At 39.9% G+C, this 25,155-nt stretch overlaps 1 protein-coding gene and 1 long non-coding RNA gene across 2 annotated transcripts; one reads left to right on the top strand and one right to left on the bottom strand.

Annotated features, from left to right (window-relative positions):
• Positions 1 to 3,346: 3,346 nt before the first annotated feature.
• On the bottom strand, positions 3,347 to 13,593 carry LOC119498004. The gene is made up of 3 exons (XR_005209029.1): positions 13,287 to 13,593; positions 9,721 to 9,805; positions 3,347 to 3,519 (listed from the first exon to the last, which is right to left on the bottom strand). It is a non-coding gene; the product is annotated as an uncharacterized LOC119498004 (long non-coding RNA).
• ankrd33bb (ankyrin repeat domain 33Bb) lies at positions 6,242 to 20,056 on the top strand. The gene is made up of 5 exons (XM_037786470.1): positions 6,242 to 7,583; positions 11,729 to 11,858; positions 17,222 to 17,362; positions 17,579 to 17,742; positions 17,818 to 20,056. The coding sequence occupies exons 1-5, from the start codon at positions 7,113 to 7,115 to the stop codon at positions 18,463 to 18,465; spliced, it is 1,554 nt and encodes a 517-aa protein (XP_037642398.1). The 5' UTR covers positions 6,242 to 7,112; the 3' UTR covers positions 18,466 to 20,056.
• Positions 20,057 to 25,155: the final 5,099 nt, after the last annotated feature.

Genomic DNA, 25,155 nt, shown 5'->3' with positions numbered 1-25,155 from the left:
GTCTGTATGAAGAATTAATTGTAAAAATGTCAATTTGTGGTTTCACAAAGGGTTACACACTGGAACTATTTCTTGGCCGGGGGCAGTGACTCCTGAGGAAGCAAATTCCCAAAACATTTCAGTTTCTACAAACACTTAAAGAGAGGCAAAGTCCCTCCCCCTCCGCTGGACCCCATGGGACCTTATTTCAGAATAAATACGGTAGTCAACGGCGAGAGACACATTTTTTAATCCTGTTTGAATTGTGCCATGAATCACACATATGATGTTTTTAATTGACAAACATCATTTCGCAAGTGAATAAATAAACTATCATTTAGTTTTGTGTGAAACCGCTCGGTGAACTACATCTCATTGCTGGAGTTCACCCCAGTACGAAACACAAAGGCATCGCAGCTTCAGCGAGAGAGACGTCACTTACGCGACTTTTGAATTACGTTTTTTCACTTATACTTAAACAGTTTTACAACAAACTGTGACTTTCTTGACTTGCAAAATGTATCTTATTAAACATATGTATGATTCATGGCGCAATTTAAACGGGATAAAAACATTATTTGTCTCTCGCCGTTGACTACCGTTCATATTTTCTCTGAAAAAAGTCCTATGGTGGTCCACAGGGAGGGGCGGGACTTCGCCTCTCTATAATCCAAAAGCAGTCAGTCAGTGTCTAGGTTTTGTACTCCCAGTGTCTCACTTGTGTGACCACAAAGTTGCTTCTGATTTCAAAGCAAGTTGAAAGTTAAATTCCTAGACCCACTACGGAACAAAACTATTACAATTTAATTAAAGATTTGAAAAGTACAAGATGTTAACATATTTTTAATGACAGTAACGAGTCCCAGCTATTCTTTAAAACTGTTTCTTGCTGCCAATGAAAACTGAATCCAACTCTCTGATGGGTTCTTGCTCCTAAACTCCTTGGAGAGATGTTTTTAAGTTCCTTTTTTTGGGACAATAATGGTCAAGTAGTGATTTAAGATTTTTTTTTTTCATCTAAATGTTTTAATGTGCACTTTATGCCACAGTTTGCAATCATTTCAGAATCCATTGTAACACAGTCAACACATTTTATTTCCCTCTCAGAGAGACTGATAGATGTCAGTATTTCACTGTGATGACTGCACAATGGGTTTAACTTAAAAGATGAATTCAAGTTTTGCATCTGTTTTTTGACACTACATTTGTGGGAGAAATGTTTCATTAAGAGTTTGGTCAACATAAACTGCTTTTCTATTGATAATGGATTGTGAATTACATTAACTTTAGTGCTGACAGCTGTAGTGCTGCTGTGTGGAATATGCTCATGATGCTATAAAGTGACTTTTAAGTATCTTGAACTAAGCTGGACATTTCAAATTTTTCGGTCTTGAATTTCGATTTCTAGAAGCAAATGATTTCTATTTTTATATGTGCAAAACGGCAGTGGCATGTACTGTAACATAAAGGTATATAATCTAAGGTCTATTAATTGTTGGTTCAGTAATATGAAACAATAAATAGTTGAAAGGATTTCTCAGAGTGTGCAGTTTCTTCTTCGCACTGCAATTTGGGATCATTTCAATAATTGATCTATCTACTTATCTATCTCTAACACGTTACTGGTGTTACTCGTGTCTGTTTATTTTTGGCTTAGAGCTGTGGATCCCTTAAGGGGTTGCAGGATAAATCTCAGGAGTGGCGAGATGATTAACATGCAACGCAATTCTTTTGTTTTTTTCTGACTTTTCTCTAATCTTAGCTTCTTTTTCTCCTTGTGAATCACTAGATTAATTATCCCTTCACAGGCCTCTAAACATATTCATATAAACGAATCTGAAAAGGAAAATGACTGATTGACATATGCAGCCTAGTTTTATGGGATCACAAGCCAAAAACTGGGGGAATCATCTGATCGAGTAATATAGTGAAATTATCTCTTTTGCATGATGACTGCATTATTTTATACCTGCTCTGTGCCCTAGATTATAACCAACCCAGTGCTTTTGACCAGAGGCCTGTACTACGAAGCGAGTTCAACATACCCAGGGTATCTTCTCATTATCTGGCTTCACTAACCCTAACGACCAAGATCCCGCTAACTATACTATGACTATGATTTTTTTCGACATAATATACTACGACTTTTTTTGACATATTACACTGACTTTTTCATGAAATTTTTCGACATACTATACAATGACTTTTTTTGATGACATTTTTCAACATACTATGACTTAATTGTTTTTTCGACATGCTATACTATGATGTTTTTTATTTTTTGACAAACTATACTATCACTTCTATTTTTTTTGACATACTATACTATTTTTTTTTTCAATATGCTATGATTTTTTTTATTTTTTCGACATATATGATTTTTTTATTTTTTTCAACATACTTTACTATGAAATTTTTTTATTTTTGAAAAAAACTAAACCATGACTTTTTTTCGACAAACTATGAGTTTTTTTTGTTTTTTTTGATATACTAAATTATGACTTTTTTATTTTTTTCAACATACTATACTATTTTTTTTTTTTCCGACTTACTTCACTTGTTAATTTTTTTACGACATACTTCACTATGACTGTTTTTGACAAACTATACTATGACTTTTTTTCACGAAATTTTTCAACATCCTATACTGTGGAGGTGGGCATGGCTGGTATTCAGCTGAAGGGGAGGGAGAGGTGTGGTGGAAGGCTCATGAGAGCAGGGCCAGGGGAGTTGATTGACAAAGTTTGTGCTCATTGCCTAATCAACTCTAAATGCAGTGGCTGGACCGGGGCTGGGCAGCAACAGAAGAAGATGAGCAGAAGATGAGAAGCAGAAGAAGAAAAGAAGAGTGTGTGATCAGAAACAAATAAAACATTGTAAACCGTCTACTCAAGTTGTCCCTTCCCTTTTTGTGTGCTGAGGACCCCACAGGGGTAGTGGTCTGGCTAATAGGAATTTTTTTGATAAAAAATGTTCTACATACTATACCAAGACTTGTTTTCATGAAATTTTTCGACAAACTATGCAATGACTTTTTTCGATAACATTTTTCGACATTCTATACTTTGATTTTTTTTACATACTATTCTATGACTTTTTTGATAAAAAAATGTTCTACACACTATACTATGACCTTTTTTCATGAATTTTTTCAACATACTATACTATGACTTTTTTTGATAACATTTTTTGAAGCACCTGTCTTAACATGCAACATAATTAACAGTTAAAGTAAAAACCATACGAGGATAACACACTTTCATAGAAGTTATAGTTATACAGTATTTATTTATCATTGACACTAGAAAGTGTATAACAGATTAATGTAAACTAGTTCCTCTACATAATAGATAGGCGGTAGGTGGCAGTATGCACCTAAAAGTTGCTTTGCAATCCACCAAAGAAATGCCAAGAAGAAGACGACACTGGAAAGTGGAGAATTGCATAATGTTCATGAATAACATGACAAAGATACGTAGGATTTGGACGAACCTGAAGACTCTTCCATATTTCCCATGGACCGTGTAAACCCCAGTCCACCTGCAACAAATATGATGAAACACTAAATAAATAAAGTCATCAAAATTTTGAGTTTGCATTTATTTCAAGTTGAACCATGTTGCACACATTCAAACCAACCACTTGTTTACAACTATGTTCCTGTCAGATACAGTGATGGAATAATTCAATTAATCAGCCATTAACCTATAAATAATCACATTGTTGCTCCTTGAGTGGTACAAGATCTTATTTGAGAGATCTTATAGAAAACTGATCAATTTCATATATATTTATTGGAAGTAAAGTATGTGACTACAGTGTCACAGAACACAGGCCATTCATTTATCAATGTATGTGCCAAAATGTATTTATCCTTCATCAGAATTCAACATCAGCATTCAACAGCCCAGTTCTCTGGAAAGCGCCGCTCTAGGAAACAGGATGTGGGGTTATTCCTGCTGAATCCAATTACCTTTCTGCTAATGCTAATGTCTTAACAGTTGTGGAAACCAAGTGCAGATTAGCAGCGTATGCAGCTGAAACAAGATTTCTACTGCTAAGCTAAATCAGATTTCTCCAACCTGTGCTTCATTTTTCATCAGCACAATGGGATCAACCTTTCATGACGATCAAATCACAGACTAAGTGCCTGTGATTTGTCCCTCCTTAAGGAGCTCTGAAGAGATTAATGCTGTGTCGTGAAGACTTTGATTTCTTTTTCTTCTCTATTGTAAAACCCGACTTCAGGCAAAGTTCAGTTCAGAGTGTAAAATGTACTCTCTGGCACAGATGACTATTTTGAACAAGATATTTCAGACCTGGGTCAAAGACAACTTGTAAATAATTAGTTTACCTCCTTCAAAAGGGCAGTTTATTTCACAGAATGGTGTAGTGTGTTTCAGGAAATGCAGGATTAAACCGCTAGAGATTAGTGTTTCTGTGCCTCAAAACATGTTGTGTTATGTGTCAGTGTGGTGTCCTCATGTAGCAAACCTTACCTGCCCAAGGCAGAAGGCACAAAACACTGGGAATCCCAAACTGTCCGACATACTGTAGGTGCTCAGGTCAGATGCTCAGTTCATGACCATGTGAACTAGACTGATTTATAAGCCAAACTGGTCACTGGAATCCAAAACTACATAAGTGAATGATATTTTGTACCAATGCAAAGCTGAAATGATTTAAATATTATAAGCGACTGAAATTCAACCACTACTGAGAATTTAATGTTGACATTTTAATGCCACTGAATTTATGGCATTGAAATATTTTACTTTGAAAACCATTTATCTGAGTATATGTGGTTTGAATGTCTTACTTTGACATTTCCAGTAGTGGTGATAATGGAAAAATTCGATTTTAAGTATTTTTTTTCATTCAGGTTGCTTCAATTCAATTAGTTAAATTCAGGTTTAAAAAATCCAGAAATCATGAAATTCAGACCTAAAATTCAAGAAGAAAAATTGACACTTGAACATGCCTACCAAAGCAACTGTTCACTAACAAGTTAGCCATATCAACTTAAAAGGTGATAATGAGTCAGTGTTGTGTTCATAGCTTATTTCTGATGCGGCAAAAATAAATTCACACAGGTTAAAAATGTTGGATTCATTGATTAATTGAATTCGAGCAACTTGATAATTATTTAGAAAATTTCAAACTTGAATTTTGTTATCTGAATTTGTAAACCCTGAAAATAAAAATGGTCATTTTTTGTTGTTGTTATTGCTTCCATAGGCATGTTGTGGGGGCAATTTTACTTTCTCTTTAATCTACAATCTGTCTTTGATACACATTCTAATTGTGGAATATTTTACATTGCCTTAACCGATTCAAAAAGTTATTTATTTAAGGTGTTCAATGCAAAATTGTCTCTCAATATAGCGATGGCTGAGCCGGCTGCTAGCAGCTAACAACGGCAACAGTGCTAACAGTGCAATCAACGGCAACAGCGGAACCAAAGGATGGGCGCTACGCTTCTGCGATGAAGGAACCGCTATAACCGTCATATGAGAGCAGTGCAGAGCTGCGGCACTGAGCTAACCAGTGGGGCACGCTCACATGCACGAACATGCAGTAAAAGGCACGCACGACCGGCCCGGCTATGTCAACAAAGCATGGAGAAGCTGGAATTACAACACAAACAGAGGGAGAGCGACTTCATTCTCTACTCAGGTAGACATTACTCCTCTACATCTTTACATACACAATAGTAGTTTGCTGCTATTTTAATGCTCTGGATATCATATAGAGAACCTTTAATCAAAACGGATCCAAGTATTACATTATTGGTGATTGGCACTGCACTCAGCAAATAGTATGTCTTAGAGACTGATGAAGGTGACATTACGGCCTGAACTGTCTTGGTTTAAAGTGATCCCAGTCCTTCCACTGTACCCTATACAAACAAAATAGTCACATGGTTGTTAAATCCAATTTAATCCAGTGTTAAGCTGGCAGAAGATGAAACAAGAGGGGGGTGGGGTCAGCTTGACTTGTTGCACTGATGACATTAAATCTTTAATAAGGATATCTCGGCCAGAACAAAGGTAGTAAATGAATGTTGGTGGGATGGATGTTTTTGTTTGTTGTTGCAATGACTTTGCATATTCTCTGTGTTTAGTGCTTTTACATGTACTTGTGAAAAGAACACGCTTATTTTCTTCAGTTTTCTCCCTGTGTAAAACATCTATAGATATTAAGGCAGAAGATTCTTAAAAGTTAAGACATTCCCTCTGTGCTTGTACCATTCAATGTTCCACTTTATTGTATTCCAACAGAAAACATTAAAACTGTCTGGTCACGGGGGAGGAGAACACAAAAGAACAGCCAGAGAGAGAGAGAGCAACTAAAGGGATTAGCATGCGTCAGTTCAAGGGAATGTCTCTCATCCCATTGGCGGCCATCATCAAAGGAAGCTCAATGGTTCTCCACAGGGAAACACGATTAGTCGCTGTTAGTAGGGACTGTTGCTGTTTCCAACCAAGACGACTGCCTGTTCCACTTTCCAGAGGACAACTTTAGCTTTAACTTCACATCAAGACTTCAAGAATCCAAGCTGCCCATCTGGGTTCTGAAGCCATGGTTAAAAGATTTGACGGAAGAGGCTTTTGGTGGCATCGCCAAGAGTCGCATGGAAATGGGCAGGGACTTTTCCACAATTTATAACTCCTGGGAAAATCCGGGGCTTGTCGAACTCCATTTATTTGGAAATGCAACAGAGTCATTAAAGAGGAAATCTTGTGACTCTCTTCGGTCACTTCACCAACCCAGAGTGACTACCTCAGATCATGCATGTGATCAAACCTTTCTTGAGAACTTGTGGAGTTCCGGGGAATCCTAAACTTTATGGCATCCTGAGAAGATTTATTCGACAATGACGGAGTATTGGGAGCACGTGTGATGATGTCATGCGTCCCTTGTGACCTCTGGTGACCGTTATCTCTTGGGAAACCTGACTGAGACGGAAACAGATAGAGGTCAGTAGCCTGGCAGGATGCAATCTTCTGTCTGGTAGGATGAGATTACGTATTGCCGCAGCCCGGTAGACTGGACATAAACTCTAGGTCCTCCTAGAGTTGTCCAGGCACCCCACAAGAATTAAAAAAGTGTGGGTGCAAGGGAGGGTTTAAATGGTGTTAATAACAGAGGAACAAGGTGGAGGTTCAAAGGTTCGGGAGAATGGAGTGTCCAGAGGCGTGGGGCTATGTGTGGCTATGGATAAACCAGTCATGTCCATCACCAAGGTTGACGAAAATGGGGATGAGTGTGAGGTGTCAGGAGAGGACAATAACGAGGAGACTGAAGTTGATTACACGCAAAACTATTGGGAGGATGAGGACGATATCTACCAGGAGTTCGAGGAGTTGGACTTCGAGGCCCTGCCGCTTGACTGGGACAGGCAGAGCGTTCTCTCGGACGATTCTTTCTATCCCCATGACAATTCAGTTGCGTCCCACATGTACCGCGTGCCGAGCCCCGACAGCCCTGAGCCCATTTCCTTCTTTAAGGCCTGCTGCAACAACAACTCCATCATCGTCAGGATTATGATCAGACATGGAGTGACCGAAGAGGAAGTGAAAGAGACGGATCGGAACAAAAGAGTAGGTGTCTGGGTTCAACGCATTTTAAAGAAATGTTTGATTTTCAGGCGCTAAAGGCTTTGTTTTCACTGCTGACTCAAAAATGGCAAAGTCTACAGCTTCCAAAGAAGCTGTGCTCACAAAAGTTTATAATACTCTACATGATGTTCCATGAGTATCGATCTTAAAGGACTGTACCAGTGTGTGTGTAAGCTTTAGCTATCTAAATCATGTAAACTCTGTCAGGCTGTTCTCATACACTGTTCGTAGCTATACCTACAAAAAGTAATGCCCTGTAATTCGTATATATCCCACAAGATCAATTTGTAAGTAATCCACATAATCATGAACCAGGAAGTATAACAAGCGACAAACGCTGTGTAGGGAGTATGTCGGGGTGGATGGGTGAGTCAAAAAACATCAGACTTTTGCCCAGGAGACCGGCGTTCATACCCGGTGTAAAACCAGATGTCAACGCTGATTTATTTATCACATAACTTCCGTACTTAAGTTACGCCACATCCAGAGTTATTTTAACCCAAACTATGATCTTTTTAGACCTAACTAAGTAGTTTTGTTGTCAAAACCTAACCAAGTTGTTTCCTGTGAAGACGGAAGTTTATTTTGAAAACTGTTCTTTGACTGTACGCATGAAACAAGCGGAAATTGACGTAAACATGTTGCTGGACATTAATCGGAAAACGCATGAAAAAAGAGGAATAACTTTTTGCAAGATATCATCCGACCCGTTGTATGAGGATACGTTGACTCTGTAGAGTTGGTGGTTTTTGGATGTATTTTACTACTTTACAGGCAGCCATTGGTTTCCATTCATTTTCCAATATCATTTCACGGTAATCTAGAGCAGATTGATTTTAATAGTCTGCACTGTGTCACTTTGAAACAATAATATAACTTTGGCCAAAATGTATGCCGGCTTAAAGTGTCAGTAGGCAGTATATTTTCAGTAGGCGGCGTCACAAACTTTCTCATTTTACAGCTAAACCATGCACTACAAGATGATTCTGAAAACATTTGAGGCGAGAAATAGGCATTAACGTAACATAATATTGATTCATATTTGATCAAAGCTGCCTAGTTTGACCGTTTGGTTGGAGATCGCGAGTGATTGACAGCAGGCTGTCATAGACGGCAGATGGACAACAGACCTCAGATCAGCTCTTACTGCTTGTTTTCCTTCGGTATGTGAATTCTTGCAGATGCCGTTGGGAGCACCGGAGGACACATAGGCACATCATTTTTTTCAGGTTACCTGTTTCATGTACTACTGTCACGATATAGCGACCGTTTTATAAAAATAACTTTTTTTTATTCATATTTGGGCCAATCTCGCCTACTTCAGCTTTAACGTTTACTATGATAGATTACACATCTCAAGCAAGTTTTGAGTCAGTCAGTTGATTTTCATGTGTAAATGAATGGAAACCAGTGGCGGCTTCAAAAGGTAGGAAAAATACAGATACGCAAAAATTCTGACTGCAAAAAAGCTAAATATAAGCAAAATATACGCTTTAAACCTGATGAAGGTCAACTGAACCAACCAGTGTACACGTTTTTTTTTTCACAGTAGAAATACTTTCAAAAGTTTGAAACACTACAGTGTGGTGTGCAGAATAGTCAGCAGTTATGTAAAATACTCATGATATGAAGTAAGCAGGTTAAAACGTGCAACGTGGAACTTTTCCAAATTCATGTACAGCTATGTAACTGAGGTGTATGTGCAGCATCAGTGCCACATTATGGTGTAAGTCACCCACTGCAAAAGTGAGATCATGACACTTTAGTTTAAAGTCTGGTTCTAAACAGTACTGAGGAAGTAATTGTAAATAGTCAAACCTGCAGTTCACAGTATGGAGCTGTTGTAGCACCTGGGAATATCATTATTTAAAATCGTAATGATAGTGTACTTTCATATGGGAGCTGTTGCTGCATGCATCTGATCTGTTGTAAGTGCTTGCAATGTTGATTGGCCTATTACCCTTTGTAAGATGTTACATTTTATGTTAACAGCTTACAGGTATCAATCAGAACTCTTGAGATTTTGTGAATTCAGTTCATCATCATCTTTAAGGCCAATAAATAAGAATGAAGGATAAAAAGCACATGCACCCTGAGTGAACTTGGCTGTTCTACTCACCGGCAGTCACATCGGGTTTTGCGGTCAGGCCATCGGATCCCGGTGCAGTTCCTGAACGCCAGCTGAAGTCATTGAGGGTCAAATCCTGAAGGAGGGTTCAGAGCAGTTGGTTAAGCCTCCGGTGACAGATGGGGAGTGCAAACTACACAGTGACTGGGTCAAGAAGCAGCTTTGCCATCGGGGCTCAGCTTCTAAAGGGCTCGCTAAGGTAGTGACCTGAGAACTTGGTAAGAGATACTGCATGCTTACAGAGCTGGAACAGACAAAGAAGGATTGTCCTGGAGCGACACTAATGTCTTTCAGGACACCTTGGAGTGTGTTGACGCAACATATGCTGCCATGGAAATGAGCACAGTGTGACATTTGGGATTATATTGCGCTAAACAATAACTTTATCATCAGCATGCTGGCTGTTTCTATGGCTGTTCACTGTTTCAATAATAACACAATTCCACTCATTTCACCATCAGTCTTGGTGTTGTTGACCAATAACTTTAGCTCATGCCGTCTGTATGAATGCAAACCTTTTAAACTTTCCTGACAATAAGAAAATTCATATTTCTGCACCCGGACCAGTGGTTTGAGTTCCTCTTTGTTCAGGACAGTCACATTCACAGGGCATGATTGCAATACTGTTTGTGTTGTTTCAAAGTTCACCTTATTCGTAACATTACGAGTAGCTCACATTATAACGTCAAGTCATTTTGGCCGCAATTATTAATACACAATCTCTCATATTAGTCACCCTTAAAGGCAAAGCTTGGAAATAATTTCCTGGAATTCATGCTATTGTCTCACGATGTCAGTTATCCTCTTGCTCTGCATTGAAATTAAGCTCTTGTCTTATCCCATAAAGACTTAATTGGTCAACCAGCTGTACCGTTTGAGGTGCTTTATTACCACCCAGACGAAGTGGGTAGTGGGGAAGGAAGGCATAATGTATTACTTGTCATACCTCATTTGGGAAGACGGTGCGCTCCAGTGAGAACTACAACAAAATGCAGCTAAATTGGTGGGATGGAATATGAATGTGGATCATGAAACTTTTTGTAGGTTGTGTCTAGAATGTAACCCACAAGTTACAAAACTCTTGCGAGACAGTTAAGGTTAGACATTGACATTGAATGGTTAAGGTTAGGCATTGACATTGAATGGTTAAGGTTAGGCATCGACCCTTGAATAGTTAAAGATATGCATTTACTTTGAATGGTTAAGGTTACGCATTGGCCTCCTCAAGTAGTTAAGGTTAGGCATTGACCTTGAATAGTTAAGGTTAGGGATTGACCTTGAATAGATAAAGTTAGGCATTGACCTCCTTGAACAGTTAAGGTTAGGCATTGACCTCCAGTGGTTAAGATTAGGCATTGACCTTGAATGGTTAAAGTTAGGCATTGACCTTGAATAGTTAAGGTTAGGCATTGACCACCTTGAATAGTTAAGGTTAGGCATTGACCTCCAGTGGTTAAGGTTAGGCATTGACTTTGGATGGTTAAGGTTAGGCATTGACCTTGAATGGTTAAGGTTAGGCATTGAAAAGCTTGAAGATACACCCCCTGTTCTCTTTGGTAATGTATTTTTTGGGGGAAAATATGATAGAAAAAAATATTATTGATCCCTAATCCAAACACTAACTGTGATTTAACAGCTATTAGCCTTTTAAATAACAGCAAACTAGCTGGTAGCAATTTGAACAATTAGGTGCTTGTGGAGTGACGACTCCAGTGTGAAACCCATGTTTAGCCTGAGTTAACAGTCTATTACAGACTCACTATCTGTCTGCTACACACTGTGAAAAACAGCCTTTTACTTTGCTTGTAGGCAGCATGACTGATAATTTCTTTTTTTTTATGAGAATCACTGCAATGATTTTCCCATGTGAGGAAATATAATCCATAAATAAGCTTCCCCCGTAGCCCCCAGAAGACATTTTGGTGTTTTTAAGAGCCAAAATAAATCACAGAAAAAAGGGAGAAGAAGAAACTCAGTCACTCTTGTTTTTGTGTTTCAGTCTGGTCTGATTATGGCGTGCTACCATGGCTACCTGGACGTGGTCATCGCCCTCTCTCATTGCCCGTACCTTGATATTAACTGGCAGGACAACGAGGGAAACACCGCTCTTATCACTGCAGCACAAGCAGGTAAACACTCCTCAGATCTTTGAATTAAAGGATTGTTAGTGCTAGTATTTCTTAAAACAAAGGCCCTTCACGATCACGCCTTGTTTCCACAGGGTTTTGTTTTGTGTCTGTAAATCCGTGTAGTATACGGATTACGACCCCTAGAGTTCAACGCAAAGAAATACATCTCTTTACGGGTAGAAAGACCACCACAGATATGGGAGAGATATGGGAGCATAGCATGCTCACTTCCTGTTGCAAAGTTGGGCTTTGCTCGACGCAGCAAAAAGCCGTTACCGCAATGCACAAGTTATTAGAAATAATGTGTTTCAGAGTGCAGCGGTGGCGTTGTCACGTTGTGTCAGAAAAGACCTTCAGTGAGTGAGAGAAAGAGAAAGAAATGGAACAAAGTCTCTGAAAATCTAATTTTCAGACCCCCTGCTTTGGTTTTGAAATCCTCCCTTTTTTTAAGGTCTCAAGGTTTTTTTTGTTTTTTTTTTTAAATCAAACTTCAAAAAGGAAAATATACAAATCAAAATGTAACACCTGACACATTGAATGAGCACAGTTAATAACACAAACAACAAAATCTTTGCAAAATAAAAAAAAAAAGTCATATTTAAATCTTTGGTAACACTTAATTTTACAGGTCCGCAAATTTCGTGGTAAATAGCAAGTAACCTATTTGAAATTTCTTTGGAATTACTGCCAAATTACCCCAATATTTACCTCAAAATCTATCGTAAATTACTTTATTATAAACATTATTTAATAATTATATTCCGCTATTTCCCAATATCTGGTAATTTATTTAATACATTTCCAGGATAAGAATACAAAGTTAATTGATATGCTTTATTTCCATGTCTGCTGATAAATAGATGATAATTAGTAAATAACTTATTTGAAATGTCTTTAAAAACTCCCTGAATCATTACATTAGCTACCAGGTTACATTTGTGTAGACAATAAGTCACACAATGGTGATCAGAAGGGCCTTCTCTTAGGTTTTCCTAAGGGCCCTATTTTAATGATAATATGCTATTTTTGCATATAATTATTAAATATTGTTTATAATACAGCAAATTTCCGATACATTTTGAGGTAAATATTGGGGTAATTTGACAGTAATGACAAAGAATATTTAAAATAGGTTACTTGCTAATTATCACCTAATTACCATGAAATTTGCAGACCTGTAAAATTAAGTGTTACTAAATCTTTCACACAAAACTCCCCAAATCCCACAATCCCACAAAATAGTCCGACTCCATACTCCACTACGGGTTTTCTCTCACACTTTAAATCCAGGTAATTAAAAATAAATAAATAAAAAAAATAGAATATTAAATTATGTTCCAGTTCAGCTTGTGATAAAAACAAAAATTTCAATTCAGTTGCTTTTGTAAAATAGCAACAAACAAGAAAATCAATGGTTTGTTCACTCACAGGGTCAGTGAGTGAATCCAGTCAGTGAGTGAATCCAGTCAGTGAGTGAATCCAGTCAGTGAGAGGATCCAGTCCGGGTTTTTCCTGCTGGGTTGTGGATGAATAGCCTCGAACAGCTGAGTGAAGATAAATGAAGCGATCCCGGAGGATTAAATTGACTTTTAGTGGAGGACGGTTGTTAGTGTCGGATTAATAAACGGTTGGAAACGGATTAACGACTTTATCATTGTTTGCTGCCGCACGTTAGAGCGTTTTTACTCCGCCTGTCTCTCACTGCTCTCCTAACAAACTGCATGACGGGTAACGGAAGGGAGTTGAATTGTGGAACGAATAGGTGAGTAGGTGTTTCCAGGGGGATGAGTTCACCTGTACACACACAGGTGATGAAAACACCTTAATGAAGGCCTCTACACACCCAGGGGATCAATATCAATATCAGAAATACTTTATTGATTGATGATTTGGGGGAAATTGAGTTCAATCTAGAATATAAATATAAATATATAAAAATAGAGAAATTATAAGAAAATATAAATAATAAATATATATAAAACAACAGTGCAAATAATAATGCTGAAAAATAAGATCTATGCAAATAATATAAATGCATGCATTTATAAAAATGCTAGAATAGTGTAAAATAAGAATATTAGTTTTGATGCACTGTATAAATAAATGCAGTGTCAATAATGGAGTAAACCAGATTATTGCACAGCTGAATTATTACACTGTTAAATCAGTATTGCACGGTTGAAGATATAATAAATTATGTGGTTATGGCTCCTGATAGGGATACAATTTTATATATATATCGCAATATATTGAATCGTAACCTCTGTATCATGGTATGTATCGTGTCGCCAGATTCTTGCCAATACACAGCCCTAACAAACATAACAAAAAATATTTTGACATTTTGGAAAATATTTTTACCGTTCACTTTACTTTTCTTCCTACCAAATACATTTGTCTAAATTGTTGGCTTGTTTACAACCTGTTTGACGCTGGTGCTCCTCAATGCAACCTACTTTTAGTAATTTTACAAGATTATTTTGGTGAGTATAATGTTATCATAACAGATAGAAGCGATGACCAGCACAACACAAAATAAAATGTGCAATGATACTTCATTAATACGATCTCGTTTTAAATGGCAATCTCAAAAGACCTGTATCAGACGAGCATAAACTTTAGACCAGCCTCAAACATAAAGAGTGATTGAGCACCAACCCAGTCAAAGCTAATGGAATCATCGTTGTAGTATCGTAGTATCTGAGTGAGTCGTGCTGACATGCTCACTTTGACAGAGATCCATAAAATGATTCTGTAGAGAGATGGCAGAGAGCTTATTGAGTTTGAGTTCTCTATCTTTCTCCTCCATTTACCACAATGTAGAACAGTTTCATTGTTAGCATTCCTCATTAAAATATAGGACTAAAAACCTGGATATGACTGACCAAACACATACAACTCCCAGGATATCTCATTTCATCCGACTGAAATTAAAATATTACATTTATGTCACAATTTGTGCGTTCATAAACCCATTAAAGCTGCAGTAGGTGAGATTGGAGCAAATATGATTAAAAAAAGTTATTTTTATAAAGCAGTCGCTATATCCTGACAGTAGAACATGAGATAGGTAACCTGAAAAAACATCATGTACCTCTGTGTCCTCCGGTGCTCCTAATGGGATCAGGAAAACAGCCAATCAGAGCCGAGCTGGAGCCTCTCCGTCTCTGAGCAGCTGTCAATCACTCACAATCTCCGATCAAACGGTCAAACTAGGCAGCACTGATATGAATCAATATGTTATTGTGTTGTTACTCTAATGCCTATTTCTCACATAAATTGTTTTCAGAAACATCTTGCAGTGTACTGTTTAGCTATAAAATGAGAAAGTTTGTGACCCGGCAGCCATGATGAGATCAGTTGAGGAAATACCAAAGCACCGCCGACCAACCGGAGCAAACTTCCTCATTTAACAGCTAAACAGTACACTACAAGATGTTTCTGAAAACATTTGAGGAGAGAAATATGCATTTGAGTAACAGAATATGGATTAATATTTGATCAGCGCTGCCTAGTTTGACCGTTCGATCGTTGTTCGCGAGTGATTGACAGCTGCCTCCGTTGAATGAACAGCCAATAGGAACGCTCTCTCTCTGAAATGACCCGTCACAGGCTAGATTTTTTAAAGCCTGAAAACAGAGCCATGAGGAGGTGCAGAAGTTTAGTTTTCTCTCAGAACACTTGAATTACAATATGCTGAAAGGTTGCCAAAAACATTCTGCCTACTGCCACTTTAATATCCTTTTTTACCTCATATAATATCACGAAAAATGTTTTTATGTCTATGTCGCCCCCTCCTAACTACTTTTGATGCATAATTTACAGCGGTAGACATTTTATTGCAAAGAATTGAGTTTCATAATCGTCCAAATTAAAGCACAGATTATATTATGAGGTCTGGTGCTTCCAGTTGCAGTAAATCATTGTTATTCGCCGGCATCAGAAAGCACCACTGTAGGTAATTTCATCGTGACGCAGTCACATGTATCAGACACGGCGCCGCGGCCTCTCATCTGCTAACGATGACGAATGGCTCTCCGTGTCCTGTGATGAATAGCTGCAGACTGATCTTCATTTTCTGCTTCGTTAAAAGAAGTATCGATCCCCTTTTCATGACAAAGTACTCTGCGACACCTCAGGGGGAACAGGTGACCGGGACCGTGAGTCCAGACGACTGCAGCGGAGTGGTCGAATACATGAGAAGAAAAGGTGTCTAGACATGTATTGGGATTATTAACCCAGAGGTGAACTGCCAGTATTAACCATCCATTCAACTCAAACACGCTTCTGCTCCTATAGCTGTACCTCCTTAATGGATTCCTGCTGCGTGCTAAAACTCTGCATTGTGCTCACTTCAAGGAATTTCAGGAGATCAGACTTTTTCATTAGTCTGGATTTAGACTGGATTTACTCAATTAGGGACTCACGTTGTGAATGTTTAAGAAGCTGTGTTGAGTGGTTAAAAAGCTGCAGTTTGACTTTAAATCCCGTCAGCAACGGGAAAGTGACTTGTTCAATCCCCAGGGTGGCTAACGAAATATAAGCTTGACATGATGATGCAACTTTACCACTAAACTGTTGACCTGTTGACTTATAGCTTTAATGCATGCTTGCCAACCTTGAGACCTCAAAAAAAAGGGAGGATTTCAAAACCAAAGCGAAGGGTCAGGGGGTTTCAAAGACTCCGTTTCCTGCATTCTGAAGACTTTTAAAGAATGAAAATAACAAAATATTAAGTACACTGCAACAGCATTTTTATGTTAAATAGGCCTACTTTTAATTTTACTTTTAATTCTCAGGAAATAAAACTGAATAATTCGCCCCTCTGGCGTGAACTTGTGTGAATCTCTGGTTTAAACGAGGCTAATATTCATCAGTTTTTATACATTCATTCATTTTCTGCTCCTGCTTGAATATTTCTTTCTCTCAGTACTCTCCATTTTTCTCTCCGTCTCTCACTCACTGGAGGCCTTTTCAGACACAACGGGACAACTGTACCACTGCGCTCTGATACCCGTTATTTCCAACGGCTTGCGCCACGCCATGACGGCTTTTTGCCAAGTCCAGCAAAGCTCAATTTTGGGCACTGCACGCTGTGATGTGTGGCGAGCGCAGCCGCGGTCACGAGCGTATATACAGAATATCTATGGTCGTGAGCAGCTCTCTTCTGCCTGGAAACGACATTAGGTGTAGCTCTGTTGTCGTCCGAGTGGAAACCACAGGGCTTATACACGCTGCACAGTGCCAGCGGGAAAAAAACGGTAGAAGTTTGAGCCTGGGAGGAAATCGGGAGTGGGTAATGAAAAACGTGAGTCTCCCAGGAAAATCCCAGTAGCACACGTCTGTGTCTCTCTGGTCTGCAGGTCACGCGTTCATCTTCAACTACCTGCTCAACTACTTCCCCGGGATGGACATCGAGAGGAGGAACTGCCACGGCTTCACAGCTATGATGAAGGCTGCCATGCAGGGCCGTTCCGACTGTGTCAGGGCTCTCATGCTGTCCGGTAAAACACATCTAAACATCTCAATAATTAAGGTCAATGGACATCCGCTGTAGAAAATGTCATCTTATATTAAGACCTTTGTTCTTCTTACAAGCACCTGAGTGTTACCTATGTGTATTGTGATCTATATATCAGGGTAGAGATCTCCTTTGATGAATGGGTGGATGTATAAATGTCCCTCGCATTGATCACTTCCATAACTCCTCATGTTTGCAGGAGGTGATATTCAGTCACGAGACAACGGCCGCAGTCTGACGCCCAGGGAGTGGGCTATCTTCACTGGTCGACATGAGACGGCCTATCTGATGCTGCAGCTGATGTCGAAGCCCTGTGCCGAGCAGTTCTGTGACTCCTTCTCCCTGGAGTGGCCCATGTTGGAGGTTAATAAACTCATCATGACTACAGATTGGATCCACCATATGATGCTTTAAACTAATGATTCTCTTCTTGTGCAGGAGCTGGTGGCCCAGGCCCAAGAGCCAAAGTCCTGCTGGAGGCGCTTGATCAACTTCCTTTCCTGCTGCTCTTTTAGGGTTTCCATGAACAACAGGGTAAATCCTGTGGACGATGGCGTTTTTGACCACCTGGTCCAAATCACCACCAGTATCTGCAATCCGGTCATTGCCACGGCTTGCCGCACGGTGTGTCCAGGCAGCCCGCCGTGCATCGGGAAGCGTCGCCAGGCCGTGCAGGAGATCCTGAGGAGGCAACGGATAACTGAGCTGAAGCGCTTGGGCCCGGACAGACTGAACAACTACAAGAGATTTTTCGCAAACTCGCGGGCCATCCTCATCCCCAGGGAGAAGGATCGGAGGGCCAGCCTGCAGCCTCAGCTGCTGGCCGACGTGGCCACGGTGGCCATGAGACGAGCGAGCCTCCTGCCTCTGCATATGTTGAGGAGGAGCAGCGTGCGGCCGGGCCTCGTGGTGCCCAAAGTGAGGCTCTGCAAAGCCCCGGTGCCGAGCTTCTTACCGGAAAAACTCAAACGGAGCAGAGACCAAAACCAGCTCCAGATCCCCAAGTGGAACTACAAGATGAAGAAAATAGAGAGGAGGCAGGAGGAGGAGAGGCAAAGACTGTTGCCTATGATACGGAGGAGATGAGGGGAAACGGGAGAACTAACTGTTTGTTCACATTATCTCAGAAAGCAGGACATGACTTTGTTAATGTGAATATAACTGTTCATTTTTAGGGATGCACCGATATATCGGCCGAACTTTGGTATCAGCCGATATTCGCCTTGTTGACTGCCATCGGCCTAACAGCAAATAAGATGACATTCGCCGATGGCGTTGGCCGATGTTTATCTGTTGTGTTGCATCAATTTTGCACCGGCTAAAGGTTGTTGGTTATTTGTGCTCGAAGTCGGAGCTCTTCATCTGTTTCCCGGGGGCGTTCTGCTGCTACTATTCCACTAGTTAAACGATCGTAGAAGGTGTCGTTCTCTCGGATGGATAAAAAAAAAAAAAAAATGGGTCACCAAATATACTTAGGTGGCCGTTAATATATGCGCACATTGGACCAGAATTTTGCAATCGGTGCATCCCTACGTATTTTCATTTTTGTATGCTGAGATTGCCGACGTTGTTGGATTTGTTGCCTTGTTTCTACTTGAGTTCACACGCTTCATTTGCGAGGCATAACTTGTGGTGCAATGTCAGAGATACAGGAACTCAGGAAAAAAAAAATCCACATCCAGTATAGTATTTGTAATTCTAAGGATGCTAACAAAACACATGTTTCCATGTATATTTCTGTTAGATTCAGTGACATGTGGCAAAAGAAGATTAAGTGTAAGGGTTTCAGTAAGCTGTAAAAGAAGTGCTTGTCTAAAGCGGAGGTTCCCAGCTCGGAACATTTGGCTCACGGGACGCAAAGAAGGAAACAGAAAGAGGAAAGATTCAGTAAGAGAAGTAGGGAGAAAACAGGAACAGAGGAGAGGCAGAGATTACTAATGGAAGAAAAAGGTTTAGGACGAGAGAACAGGATGAGAGATCAGGCTGACGTCAGCAATGGTGAACTTTGACAGGAAGATTTGCCAGAGAGGAATACCAAAAAGGGGGAGGAGGGGAGCCGGTCGGAGGGATCTCACAGGATGGAGAGAGGAGCTCCGACACGGCCAAATGAAGATCGGTGGCTGGCTGCTACAGCAGGAAAGGATCACCGAGCATGCAGGATGAAGCCAAGAAGCCATTTTACACTGAATCATAGTCCAACAGGTATTTGAAGGGAAGCTTGTGAGCGGTATTTGACAGCTGAGCTGAGGAGTCGGCTTTGTGAGGGCTTTGTGGAGAACTGGAAAGGCAGAGCCAAAAATAAACAGCTTAGTGCTGGACTGTTGAGTTGCTGACTTCCAAAATAATCACATAAGATAGTCCACTAGTGCTACTGTAGGTATCTCCTGCTCTGTGAGAAATGGAGGCACCACCATTAGCTGCCTGAGTAGCCTACATGTGTGTTTTGATTTTGCATTGGAATGACAGTAATGAAAAAGACATTTAGAAGAGCTTTTACGAAATACAATAAATGGAATACAGTGCTACAAAATAAGTCAGTAAGGCACTTTTACTATGTAAATAAACTTATGTACTGTATGTATATTTCCTGTTTCAGTGTATTTCGGTGTCTTCAAATGGGGTCGTGTTTACGAGATGAGTCCATATGAACGCGTCGTATTCACAACCTCTTAAGTGGAACGTTTCTGAAAGCTCTGAGTTCACGACTTGCGACGTGTTTGTTGACGTTGTCAGAAATGGCGGAGCCCGTGGAAGTTCATTTTTCGGCGCATAATAAGTTAATATATTGCAATTTTAGTTGTATATTGTTTTTCTTGGTAATTTTATAATATGTTTGAGGAAAATGTTGATATTCCCAACGGCCTCATCTATTTCCTCCGTCATCATGTCTTTGCATTTACTGCATTATGTTACCCACTTGCTAGCTTGCTAAATTGTTAGCCTCTGTGGCTGCTAGACGCCTACAGTAACGTCAATATTGCTGTTGCTTAGCAGCGGCGTTCTTCACGACTTAACCACTACACGACTTCCCATGTTGTAAACACGAGTTTCATTTGAAGGCACCATTTGAATGGCATCAGCTGACAGGAAGTAAACATGGTCCCAAGCTGTTGCCTAGCAATGCAGTTCCGTTGAAAGAGTCTACATGGTGTATTATCTTTATCACCCTCTAGTGGCAACCAATGGGAATTACAACAAATTGTGGGGTCTGGAACACAGTGAACTGTACTTACAGTAGGTGGACTGGTCTCCCTCAATGGATCTCTTTACATTTCTGCCAAATAAACCCTTAGGTAGCAAAACACGAGACAAAACACAGATGACTCATTTCTACCACAATCTTTTGCACTGGGATGGAGGCTGATGGAGGATCTCATCATACATCAAACCGAGACGATGGAGGAACAACACTGGAGTTGGATTTAAAAGCGCCAACGGCTCACTTCAACAAACTGTATTTCATTTACTTTACTACATAGTTGACTCAAAGCTATAATACAAAAGGAAAAGGAATATCACGCCAAATGCACTGGATTGAAACTTTTGATGGCCTGACAGATACATGTCACACCATCACTGACTGGCATATGAGGAAATACACTTGAATGTTGATATGGATCTTTTTTTTGTACTTTCATTTGTCATTGATTGTGTATAATTATGTATAACTTCTCTTCGATGACAAATACTGATGTTTGTTTGACGTGGGACATTGAAAGCTGAGCTCCAACAAAGGGCTTGTAGGTCAATTTAATGCACCTCTTTGTCATTCAGGGATAAACTGTAAGAGGACATTTTTCCATAAAGACCATCTGAATTACTGTTGGCTGCAATAAACTTGTTTATGATGCTCTGAGGCTGCCAAACAGTATCGTGCAGAAGCTTCTGTCTCTTCATGTAATCCCAGACTGACTCCATGATGTTGAGATCAGGGCTCTGTTGGAGCCACACCATTTGTTGCAGGAAGATAGTTCTTCTTTTCGCTGATGATAGTTCTTTGTGACGTTAGAGGTTGCTGCAGAATGAACTTGGGACGGATCAGACGCCTCCCTGATGGTATTACATGATGGATAACAATCGGCCTTTTCTTCTCAGCATTGAGGAGACCACTTGTTCTGACCAAATCCCCAACTGCAAGGAACCGCCACCATGCTGCTCTGTTGCCTGCCGACACTCATTCCTGTAGCGCTGCGGTGAACAAACTGCCTTCTATTGGAGCCAAATATTACAAATTTGGACTCATCAGTCCAGAGCACCCAGAGCTGACATTTTTCTGCACCCCAGTTCTGGTGTTTTCTTGCATACAGGATAGTCGCTTGGCTTTGTTTCCACGTCTGAGGACTTTCTGCCAGGTCTGAGCCGATGGCGCCGCTGGACATCTTTGGACTGCGAAGGGAAGTCAGCTTGATGTGTCTTTCGTCTGCTGCACTACGTTTCCTTGGCCGACCACTGGGGTTTCGATCCTCAACCTTGTCCGTTTCTTTTCTGCTTCTGCAGATGACATCACATCTGGAAACACCTGTCTGCCTCGCAAATTTCTGCCTGTGAGAGACCTTGCCGATGCAGGATGACCACCTTGTGTCTTCTTGCTATGCTCACTCTTGTCTCGGTGTCAGAAGTTTTAGATTAAACTGTCTTCAGGAACCTTTTTATTCCTGCGCTGCTGTTTCTGTTTCTGTTTCTGTTAATGATTTTGGTTCAACCTACATAGAGACCTTTTTCATGGAAGACATTTTGACATGTCACAGCAGGAAAAGCACAGGTGTAAATATTGAAATTAATTATGGCTGAATTCCATTTAGTTGCTTTGATTTCAGGATCCTGGTATCGTTCATATACTGACTCACTGTCTCTCTCACTGGAATACTTGAATAGAACAGAGCCATCGGTAGTGTTATTAGTAACACCAGTGCTTTTCCTTCTATGTTAAGTTAAAATGTCTGCTGTGAGAAAGGCCTATTATGCAATTAATCATTAGCACCTGTTTGGTATATATGGCTATATACATTTATAAGGTCTGTACTCTCTTTCTTTAACAGCATATAAATATCTCACTGGAATATTTCACTATTTGCAAAAGGAACTTCGAAGGAAGGAATTTCTAAATATTTCAACAAATATTGATACGAAACATCTAAAGTGCCTAAACCTTTGCACAGTACCGTATATTTCTTTTGAAGTGCTGCTAGTGATTAGAAAAATACTTAAAGTTGCTAAGTTGTGGGTGCTTCGCTTCCGCAACAGCGTTCACGGTCGGAACGCCGTTATCAGCTGTAACCGCCTTAAGAGAACAGTGCAGAGCGGCAGCCGTGAGCTAGCCAGTGAAGCAATCTCACATGCACAAAAATGCACTATAAGCAGCCGGCCCGGCTATGTCAACGAAGCACCGTGAAGCTCGGATTACAACACACACTGAGGGAAATAGACTTCATTTTCTGCTCAGGTAGACATTACTCCTCTATGTCTTCACATAGCAAACAGTTGTTTGCTGCTACATTAATGCTCTGGATATCGTAGACAGCACCTTTAATTCTGACCACTTCATGATGCAGTGACGGTGGAAGAAACAGAAATGTAAAAGCCCAAAAAATTCTGTTCAAACTTTGTTCTCTGAAATATGTTTTTGTGGGAAAACTGTACAGAAAGTACAAAGTGATCTGACAGAATCAGTGAAATACTGGAGGGAGTTTTGTCTTCTGTAGACTCAGCATTCAGAAACACTGTTTGGGCAGCAGAGGAATATTGTATGCTGGTAGGAAGGCAGCTTGAGGTAGAATTTATAAATCGAGCCCCGAGAGTCTGCAGCATGTTGTTTTTTAACTACAGGTGTCCTGCAGAAACATAACTGTGGTGGACCATAGATAAGGAGAAACATGCACTCTGCAGCCTACCTCTCATCTCTGCAGCTGTGACCTGACGCCTCGTCCACACTTTGTTCTGCTCTCCAACAGTGCATGTGTAATTTAAAAAAGACGTGAGCTAACCTCAGTTCTTGGAGATACAATCAGTGCCTGTGGTGTGGTGATCTATCTGCAGAGAGCCATGCAGAACAGGCCTCAGAGACTAAAATGGCTGCCACCCTGACCTGTGGTGCAGCTTCTCTAATGACCACTAGAGGGCACCCGTGACCCTTTAGATGTCAACATACTGTTGATGCATGTAGCATTAAGATAAACAGTGCACTCACAGGTATGTATAAGCATGCACATGGCCCTGGACATTCACCTGCACACATTCACAAGAGATTATCTCATTTGTGGCCTTGCCGTTAAAATAAAAGCGTTCGATCATTCTGTTCTGAAGCACTGGAAAGCTTTCCGAGGCTGCATCGTTAAGTATTTTCAGGATGTGGAACATTTTTATACAATGTCAATTATTGTCCGTAAAGTATGTTAAAGGAGTATACAAAGCCATTCACAAGGACTTCTGTGTTCAGACCCAAGGCTGTAATACTTGAGCCCACTTTCTTGGGTGTTTTTTCTTGGTCTCTGGTCTCTAGCAACTCAAGTTGCTTTTTTTTTTTCCTTTCCTGCTCAGCATCGTTTGTTAGTCTCGTAGCACACTGGTGAGGCTTTTTGGCTGCAAGTCAGCTGCCCATTCCGCAAGGATGCACAATTCTTTCATTTACAAATGCAGGTAATGCTTACTTTTCAAAATGTATGGATAGGGATCAGACTTTCAGAGTTGGCTTCTAACCTTAGTAATAATCATAATTTTAGGATGCAATGTTAAGACTAATTTACTTTTTTTCCTGCTTTTTAAATCCATATTTTTTTGGCTGGACCTCAGAGGGCCAGCCCTACAAACGCAAAAGTCTGTCACTGAGTGAGTGATGAAGTTACACGATTGGTCGGCCGAGTGTTGGAGTTTCCTCATCGGCCATTGCTCTTTCAAAATGAAAAGGCGAGTTTCCTGTTGGAAAACCAAGGACCAATCAGGTGCATTCAACGATAGGGTACGTAACCGCTTGAACTGCCAGTTGAGTGGAGCAGCACGTCCCCTATAGTGTCCTCGCCGGACCTGGTGGACATGAACCGCTGGATTTAACATTGTAGACATGACCACTGACTATTTATATAACAATTTAGCCACAAATTCGCAGACTGACCGTACACAGTCCAGACATATACTCTGTTTTGATCGAGTCTTGTTTGGTCTCAGACTGACCTGAAACTGGCAAGAGTTTGATTGACAGATGGCTCATCCAATCACCTCCTAAGTAGTTTTTGAAAGTGCTTTCCTTTTTCCAAACAGTTTCCAATGACGGCTTCTCAGATGGTTCTGTGTAACTAAGGGGTGAAATGCAAAAGGGAAAAGAATGAATAAATACATAAATAAATGAATGCATAAATACATTCATAAATACAAACATTTAAAAATAAATAAAAAATATATATAAAATAAATGAATAAAAAATAAATACAAAAATAATCAAAAGGGAAAATTAAACTGAAGAGTAAATAAATAAGGTAATTAATACAAAGATAAATAAATAAAGTAGCTATTTAAAACAGAAATATTAATTTATGTCAAATTTTATCAATTAATTAATTCCTACATTTATTTTTTTATATTATTTTGGCTACATTTCATTCCATATTTATTTATTTATTGAGGCATTTATGTATTTATTAAATTATTTCTGATTTTGGCAGGTTCCGTCCTCCATATCTTTCGGGTCAGGTTTAAGGAAAGCAAAGGCTGCATGGAAAGTAGAATTTCAAACTAAAAGCTTATGGTATGCTTTAGGAATACTGTAAAATCCCTACATAAAAC

This window comes from Sebastes umbrosus, chromosome 12 (assembly GCF_015220745.1).
Source record: "Sebastes umbrosus isolate fSebUmb1 chromosome 12, fSebUmb1.pri, whole genome shotgun sequence".
Lineage (NCBI taxonomy): Eukaryota > Metazoa > Chordata > Actinopteri > Perciformes > Sebastidae > Sebastes > Sebastes umbrosus.
Note: the sequence above shows the minus strand (reverse complement) of the source record. Positions and strands in the feature narration are given on the sequence as shown.